The sequence below is a fragment of the Sinocyclocheilus grahami genome, unplaced genomic scaffold (genome assembly GCF_001515645.1).
Source record: "Sinocyclocheilus grahami isolate Dianchi unplaced genomic scaffold, SAMN03320097.WGS_v1.1 scaffold1952.1, whole genome shotgun sequence".
Lineage (NCBI taxonomy): Eukaryota > Metazoa > Chordata > Actinopteri > Cypriniformes > Cyprinidae > Sinocyclocheilus > Sinocyclocheilus grahami.
The window spans coordinates 42,913-52,546 of NW_015507131.1; the positions used below are offsets into that span (position 1 = coordinate 42,913).

The following is a 9,634-nucleotide window of genomic DNA, read 5'->3' on the forward strand; positions in this document are numbered from 1 at the left end:
TTCACGTTTACACACTGCCTCCGAGACTTTCATCCGTCATTAAAAAATTCGGACCAGGTTTGATTTTCTGCGTTTTCGCATCCGTAGCAAGCATTTTGATAGGAAAGGATGACAAATACGAAAAAAAACGAACTCTGTGTGCAATGACCTTTACACTCATCCTATCTCACAACACTGCAAAAAAGTATTTTCTTAGAATTTTTGTCTTGTTTTCTAGTATAAATATCTAAAAATTCTTGAATCAAGATGCATTTACTGTACAAGTAAAAGGACTTAATATATTAAATCTTGTTTTCTAAAAAATAAAATAACATTTTTGTTAGTTTTTGCTTAAAACAAGCACAAATATCTGCCAATGGGGTAAGAAAAATTATCTTAATTCAAAGGCTAAACAAGATTTGGATATTTTTTAATACAGAAAACGAGACATAATATCTTACGTCATTTTACTTGTACTGTAAATGCATCTTGATTCAAGAATTTTTAGATATTTATACTTGTAAACAAGACAAAAATACTAAGTAAGAGAATAATGTTTTGCAGTGAAGCGTCCTATCTCAACACGGGCAGCTGAATGTGCGGCTCGTATCCTCATCCCAGCATGTGCTCCTTGATGCAAGGCGGGTGGATCTCGCCGATGAGGCACTCCAGAGACTGCAGGCTGCTGCTGAGGCTCTCCTCTTGCGGCCCGCAGCACAGGTACGCAGGAGGCTGGTGGGCGCACGGATGGAGGCGCGTTGCAGGCGTCTCCTGAGGGTTATAACAGTCGCTATCCGGCGTAGCAAGCACGCTATTCCAAGCAGGAATGAAAAACTGGCCAACAGAGAAATCACCGTGCATCGCAGGGGACGTCGGGACCTTGTCTAGAATCGTTAGACTGGGAGGGTAGGATCGGTAGGAAACGTCAGGCGAGCGGTTTCCCGATCCATACATGTGCGGATAATGTGCCCAATAATATTCGGAACCAGCTACATCCGCGCTTTGAGTGGGCAGAACGGCTCCGGAGTACGGCAGAGCAAAACTGGAGTCGGCGCAAGACGCGGACAAGTACGAAGGACTGGACTGGACGTTGGACGGACGGCTCATGTGATGGGACACGACGCCGTACGGCCGGTGTCTGTTCCCACTGGGAGGCGCATACGGAGCCACCGCCATTTGGATAGGGGATAGTTTGGTTTGTTTTCCATCGGCACTCTTTAGCACGCCTTTGGCCGCGGAGGAAGTCTTGACGATCGCCAGCAAGCCTTGGTAGGCACCAGCGTAGGGGTGCGAGTACGGGCCCAAGCCCTGGTCGCCAGTGTCCAGGCCGTTGACGGTCCTACTGATTTGTTTGTGCTGTGGGACCCTGATGTTGGTGGGGAAGATCTGGATTGAAAGCGGGCTGTCGACTGTTCTTTGTGCGTAGGCGTCCAGTTCGGCCGCGGATGGGTAGCGCATAGAAGTCAGCTCACCTGCGGACAAAGAGAAAACAGCATGAATAATTCAACGCTGCTTTATTCTCAGCAAGACCGTAGCATGTCTTGAACATTGGGGGGGTATTTTAAATAAGGTGTAAAGAAATATAACGGTGAAAGAAAAACTGCGTCTAGTTGTAGTTGCAGCAATTAGCAAATATTTTAAAGTATGTACACATTCACTCTTAATTGTGTGCCTAATATGTCAAAAATGCCAAACATTTAATGTCTTGTAACATTCAGATAGGAATTACATGAATCATGTAAATGATGCATTTTCAATTAATAATGGAGAAATTTAAAGGGAAAAGTAGAGTAATTTACATCATTGGAAAGTATATTTTAACATTTCTGTAGTGAAACCGTTTCAGTTTCTCTTTCAACATTAAAACTGATGCTTGAGCTTTAATTCACACTGCGTTTGTGAACAGTAAACCCCGCCTACTTTAATTTGATTGGCCATCTCAATCATTTTGACACTGACAAATAGGCAAGTAACGATTCACTCAACTCACGATGCGATACACAATACTATTTCACGATACGAATTTCTCTATTTTTTTTTACAAAATGAGATTTAAGATATTATAAATGAAAAGTTCTCCTTTTATTATTGCTTGGACAAAATGCTGAACATTTCTTTGTGAGATTGAAATATGTTAAATAACAAAACTAAACTTAAATTTTAAAACAAACCCCAAATCAAATAAATAACACAAATAAAATCTGTTCATATAAACAAACTAAGGCATTGTCTGTGCTCTTTCCATTTAAAATTAGAGGCAACCACTGCATGTTAATCATGATCCACACAAAGATGCTGCACACATGCTGCATGAGCAGATTCTAATCTGAATTAGATTGTATAATTCTGAAATTTGAGGCAAAAACAAAACGGTCTGACTTTAGTGTTGTGAAACTATACTACATAAAACATATCTAAATGAAACAAAAACATCAGAAAAGCTGAATGAGATTCACACAGATTCATTCTCTGCCAGCAGGTGGCGCTTGTGGAACAGCAGCTATACAGTGTTTCCTTAAAATCTAAGCTTTTCTAAATAGTCACTTCCCCTCTGAGATACATTAATATAAACTCCTATCACCAATTGATTCATTTCAACCGATTTGAATCGTCACATATTTGTATCGATTTTCAACCGGCTCGTGGTGCATTGTTACATCCCTATTGACAAGTTCTAAAAATCTTTTAAAAACTTTTTGTCATCCTAACAACAAACAACGCTGCATAAGAGTGCAGCAGAAATATTGGGAGGACAATTTGCCAATTCCTAATTATTGGGGGGAATTGTCTACGGTTGTTACGGCCCTGATTCTCAGTGCACACAAAGCCATGTATGCTGGCATTTCACCAAGCAAACACCATCAGCGGATCATGACTAGTATCCCAAAAACTCTCTGCAGAAAACAATGTTTCCAATTTGAAACCGTGCTGTCCGACTGAGAGCCTCGTGCCGGAGGTGTTTGGCAATAAATATGGAAGAGTGATGAATGCTGGATGAGTTAAAAATGATCAGACGTCGCACAAGAAAAATCGTCCAATAAAAATGAAGATATTGGAGCATCTGTGTCGCTTTCCGTCTCCTTATTTCCTCGGCTGGTTGTTCATCCTCAGACATCTGCATCTCTCTAAAAACTCATTTTGTGGAGGGAGACACCTCGGGCAATGTTTGATCAGTGCATTATGAAATTAATTTGGTCTTTCTTCAGGACAAAATTGGATTACCTTGGGGAATCCAGAGGGAAAAAATAGATGAGGAGGGGGATGGAAAGAGAGCTAATTTGTTTCAGTGGCATGAGTGAAATTCATTTCATGGCGTTTGGATGTGCAATCCACTCAAAAGGGGCTTGGGTTCGGGTGGAGCTACATGCAAAATTAACATTAGAAACGATGCAATACAAGCAGCAAATTTGAAACACGGCTTTATGTGTGTTTGTGCATCTGTGTGCTGCTCGAATGCATCTCAAAAAGATCCCTGGACTATAATAACGACAGGATTCCCATCTTATCGCCACAATAAATGCAAGCCAATATCACTGGCAGCCAATTTTGAGATGTCTACATATGCAGTAGCTTTCAAATGAAAACGGGACCTACAGTCAGAAGTGTATGGGAAAGCTGTGACGACTAACTGAGATTGGATTTAAACATCATTATTCAGGCAATTTCATGGCTGTTTAGCTTCCCACAACACAAGGAAGCAGGAAAAAGGTGCTCCATTTCTGAGCAGTAAATCTACTGGCGGAAAATACGGCCGGAATGACACCTTTATGGAATTTCTGACATGAAAATAAAAGTGCTGAAATTAAGGCCGATTACGCCACAGTCAATCAAAATCACTCCACGGCGGACAATCGAAAGGATCTCAACCAGAAAAACACAATCCAATTGGCTTTGAGTCCCAGCAGTCGTTTAGAGCATCTCCTCCGTCACGCGATGCCAAGCTAGCGTTGTTCCCGTTCGGGATTGATTTGGGACTTCATTTCATTCCAGGCCCACAATGAGCCTCCAACTGTGAAAATGATTCAATCTACAAGATCCATCTCATAAAGGAAATAAATTGAGTGTTTAAAATGAAGGGAAGAGGAGAGGTGGAGAGGCCCGCTGAGCCCACCGGGGTCACCAAACACAATGAAGCTCCAGAAACACTCACATGGACTGGGGGAATCTGACTTAAGAGAGAAAAAATCTATCAAAACGAGATGGTAGAAAGGAACCTGTTTGAAATTTACGGCGAAAGCATACAAAGTGCTTGGGTTTCAGCATTTCGAGAGTGGCCAATCTATGAAAATATTTAATACAGTTATATTTATGGTTGTATTTACAGTTATCGGTATAGTTATTTTATATTATTAGTTATGCTTGCATTTATAGTTATCAGTATAGTTATGGTTGTATTCATAGCAATCATTATAGTCATTTTATAGTTATATTTATAGTTATCAGTATAGTTATTTTATATTATTTATGCTTGTATTTATAGTTATCTGTATAGTTATAGTTGTATTCATAGTTATCATTATAGTTATTTTATACTCATAGTTATGATTGTAGTTACAGTTATCGTTAGAGATATGGTTGTATTCATAGTTATAGTTATTATATAGATGTTATATTTATTGAAATAGTTGTATTTACAGTTGTTTTTTAAATGATCAGTATAGTTATGGCTATATCTATAGTTATCGGTATATAATTATATTCATAGTTATCGTTATAGTTGTGTTATATTTATGGTTATTGTTATGTTTACAAATATCGGTATAGTTATGGTTGTATTCATAGTTATGTTTTTGTAGTTACAGTTATCACTACAGTTATCGTTATAGTTATGGTTATGTTTACAAATATCAGTATGGTTTTTTCAAGAAAAAAAAAATCCATCAAAATGAGATGGTAGAAAGGAACACGTTTGAAATTTCGAGTGGCCAATCTATGAAAATACTATGAACCAGTTGGTCTGACAAATCATCACTTATTAGAGACCCAAGAAATGACTTCCTGTGTTCACTCTTAGAAAATATGCAAAAAAATTACTTTTAGGTGTACAACAGCTTAATCACTAGGGCAGTATCTTCAAAGGGACATCTTTGCATGCTATTCATGCCCCAAAAGGTGCATATTACTACTCGAAACTCTTGAAAATAAAGGTAATTTATTGTCATTGATGGTTCCATGAAGAACTGATAACATCAATGGAACTTTTCCAATGCACAAAAGGTTCTTTATAGTGGAAAAAAGGTTCTTTAGATTATGAAAATGTTCTTCACATCAAGAAAATAATGGTTCTTTTAAGACCAGTTCACTGAAAAGTTCTTTGGGGAACCCAAAATGGTTTTTCTATGGCATCACAGTGTAAACAACACCCTTTTGGAACCTTTACTTTTAAGAGAGTAGAAGAACTTTTTGAGCAATTTTTATTCTTGAGTTCTTCAGAAACCATCTGTGAACAGTTCACCAGAAGCCGATATGCTGAACCTTAGAGAGCCAAAAACTTGATCAAAAAGAACAACCAAAAGCATGTTTAATTCCATAGGAGAAACTTTTTAGGTTTTACAATACATTTTTATTAATTATTATTTAGAAAAAAAACATCGACATACTGGTATTTTTAGGCCCAGAAATCAATATACAGACCTGAAGAACCAACAAAGGCAAATAACCATAAAGTCAAGAACCCTAGATATGCTAAATTGGATCTTAAACAACAATAACTTACATTGAAATATCAAGAGTTATTTGCTCTCTGAACAATCATACACTCATAAAAACAATATGTACAAAATACATAAAAACAAAGGCTTCAAAGGCTGACAGTGTTGGGTGGCACATTAAACAGTTTGCACTTTTGTTTGTAAATAGCCAATCTCTGAAATCCCAATTAACACGCAGCTAATTAACTGCATGGACAATCTGATACGGACTGAACTCTTAAAGTAGGCCAGAAACAAGAACAAACCGCTGCAGATGAAGAGAAGCGTGGGGTGTGTTTTGACAGACGGACTCGTTCATTACTTCACCAGAGCTGCTAAAACGGGAAAGAACTGAGAGGAACGAGATGAGCAGATGGTGGAGCTCTTTCAGCGTGACCTCTGGACGCTTTCCATCTCCTCACAAACACACAAACGCTTTCAGTCACCATAAGCCGTCTAATCTGCTCCCCGTGGTCACAGTTAACGCAGTCGTGCCGGATCAGAGACCAGATCTCAGCCTTTTCTAGCGGCTTCTGTTAATCGGTGATTAACGCAGGAACAAACGCCTGTGGCTGGGACTCTGTGACATTCACTGCACAAACCTTACCCAGAAAATGCACGTGATCAATACGGATGTATTGTATATTATCGGTGGTCACGATGAAATGAAACGATAGGTCTTCCGGGCAAAAAGTGTAATTTTTTTTATGCATTTAAATTCTAACATAAAAGGTCTTTAAAGTTGTGTTTTGGGTCATTATGCTTTGGCAAACAAACTAAAACTGAAAGCACAATATGCTTAATCCCTTCATCAAGTCTGCGTGAAAGCTGCGTGTTTCAAACCAAAGCCAGGGCTCTACAGTGCGACCATTTCAGTCGCATTTGCGACTGAAAACTACTGCGTGCGACTATGACATTTTTTTTTAGGAGCACCAGTGCGACTGACCTGATCATCATCATACTTGTGATTGTGCTCAGGGGGAGCTTCAAAGGTTTCTACGTGTTTTTGCAGCGTTGAGTAATGCATCACAGACATATCTCACGAATCCTTTCATGAGCAAAGTGTAGACGGTGTGTAAATAAGAGATTCATTGCGCAGTGTTGAGAGCTTCGTTGATTATAAATGTGAGATCGAGATGAGCTAAGATGAGTGACGGCTTTGAATGATTTTTAAGGGAGTTTGTAAATGTGATACTGATTTAATACAATACTATTCAATAAACAAGAAGTTAATATTAAGTGACTTGCATTGTCTGACTATAACACTATTGACTGATTTTGCTCCATTTCGTCGTTGAAAATAGTTTAAAACAAAGACACAGCGCATCTCCATTCAAACACAGCGGTGTTTCGTTTATGAATGAACGTTTTTTTAAAATAAATCTAGTGAGTCAGTGATTCATGATCACCCATTCATAAAGACAGCCACTTGATTCATTCCTGAATGAATCAGCCGTTCGAATGAATCAATTGAATGAATGATTCAGTGATAAAAATCAGTGACTTGCCGCCACCTGCTGGCAGTTTTAGTTTCATTTTTAAAGTATCTTTTTGAAAAGTTCTTTGGGGAACCCAAAATGGTTTTTCTATGGCATCACAGTGTAAACAACACCCTTTTGGAACCTTTACTTTTAAGAGAGTAGAAGAACTTTTTGAGCAATTTTTATTCTTGAGTTCTTCAGAAACCATCTGTGAACAGTTCACCAGAAGCCGATATGCTGAACCTTAGAGAGCCAAAAACTTGATCAAAAAGAACAACCAAAAGCATGTTTAATTCCATAGGAGAAACTTTTTAGGTTTTACAATACATTTTTATTAATTATTATTTAGAAAAAAAACATCGACATACTGGTATTTTTAGGCCCAGAAATCAATATACAGACCTGAAGAACCAACAAAGGCAAATAACCATAAAGTCAAGAACCCTAGATATGCTAAATTGGATCTTAAACAACAATAACTTACATTGAAATATCAAGAGTTATTTGCTCTCTGAACAATCATACACTCATAAAAACAATATGTACAAAATACATAAAAACAAAGGCTTCAAAGGCTGACAGTGTTGGGTGGCACATTAAACAGTTTGCACTTTTGTTTGTAAATAGCCAATCTCTGAAATCCCAATTAACACGCAGCTAATTAACTGCATGGACAATCTGATACGGACTGAACTCTTAAAGTAGGCCAGAAACAAGAACAAACCGCTGCAGATGAAGAGAAGCGTGGGGTGTGTTTTGACAGACGGACTCGTTCATTACTTCACCAGAGCTGCTAAAACGGGAAAGAACTGAGAGGAACGAGATGAGCAGATGGTGGAGCTCTTTCAGCGTGACCTCTGGACGCTTTCCATCTCCTCACAAACACACAAACGCTTTCAGTCACCATAAGCCGTCTAATCTGCTCCCCGTGGTCACAGTTAACGCAGTCGTGCCGGATCAGAGACCAGATCTCAGCCTTTTCTAGCGGCTTCTGTTAATCGGTGATTAACGCAGGAACAAACGCCTGTGGCTGGGACTCTGTGACATTCACTGCACAAACCTTACCCAGAAAATGCACGTGATCAATACGGATGTATTGTATATTATCGGTGGTCACGATGAAATGAAACGATAGGTCTTCCGGGCAAAAAGTGTAATTTTTTTTATGCATTTAAATTCTAACATAAAAGGTCTTTAAAGTTGTGTTTTGGGTCATTATGCTTTGGCAAACAAACTAAAACTGAAAGCACAATATGCTTAATCCCTTCATCAAGTCTGCGTGAAAGCTGCGTGTTTCAAACCAAAGCCAGGGCTCTACAGTGCGACCATTTCAGTCGCATTTGCGACTGAAAACTACTGCGTGCGACTATGACATTTTTTTTTAGGAGCACCAGTGCGACTGACCTGATCATCATCATACTTGTGATTGTGCTCAGGGGGAGCTTCAAAGGTTTCTACGTGTTTTTGCAGCGTTGAGTAATGCATCACAGACATATCTCACGAATCCTTTCATGAGCAAAGTGTAGACGGTGTGTAAATAAGAGATTCATTGCGCAGTGTTGAGAGCTTCGTTGATTATAAATGTGAGATCGAGATGAGCTAAGATGAGTGACGGCTTTGAATGATTTTTAAGGGAGTTTGTAAATGTGATACTGATTTAATACAATACTATTCAATAAACAAGAAGTTAATATTAAGTGACTTGCATTGTCTGACTATAACACTATTGACTGATTTTGCTCCATTTCGTCGTTGAAAATAGTTTAAAACAAAGACACAGCGCATCTCCATTCAAACACAGCGGTGTTTCGTTTATGAATGAACGTTTTTTTAAAATAAATCTAGTGAGTCAGTGATTCATGATCACCCATTCATAAAGACAGCCACTTGATTCATTCCTGAATGAATCAGCCGTTCGAATGAATCAATTGAATGAATGATTCAGTGATAAAAATCAGTGACTTGCCGCCACCTGCTGGCAGTTTTAGTTTCATTTTTAAAGTATCTTTTTAGTTATTTAAATCATTTAATATTTCTATATTCAAAATGTTATATTTAAAACATTAATATCATCATGAATTTATGGATTTAATTGCACTCATTCCACTTCTGAGCCTCATTAAATGTCAGAAAGTACACCAGGCCACTTTTGTGTTCTTCTGTGCCACCTCTACAAATTAATTTTGTTAATACTGATTTAATTTGATTGGTAACTTATATTTCTTATTCTACTCTTATTCTGTCGTTTTAATTACAATTTTTAAAAAGCTTATAAAACATATATTTTTTAAGAATTTGACAAAAGATGACATACTTTTAATAAAGTTAGAGGAGTCAAATATTACCTCGTAATGGGAAGGCTACTTTTTGATAACATTTTGGATTATTGATTAGAAGGTGCTCCTAAAATTTTGAACGTGCTCCTAAATTTTTTAAGTTAGGAGCACAAGTGCTCCTAAAAAGAAAAGTAAGCGTCGAGCCCTG

At 38.1% G+C, this 9,634-nt stretch overlaps 1 protein-coding gene across 1 annotated transcript in view; it reads right to left on the bottom strand.

The window, feature by feature from the left end:
- Positions 1-468: 468 nt before the first annotated feature.
- LOC107573468 (protein FAM222A-like) overlaps positions 469-9,634 on the bottom strand; it is a 34,259-nt gene continuing 25,093 nt past the window's right edge. Inside the window, exon 3 of the mRNA XM_016259902.1 lies at positions 469-1,451. Coding sequence (XP_016115388.1) covers positions 592-1,451 — 860 coding nt within the window. The 3' untranslated portion in view covers positions 469-591. The remainder of the gene's footprint in view (positions 1,452-9,634) is intronic.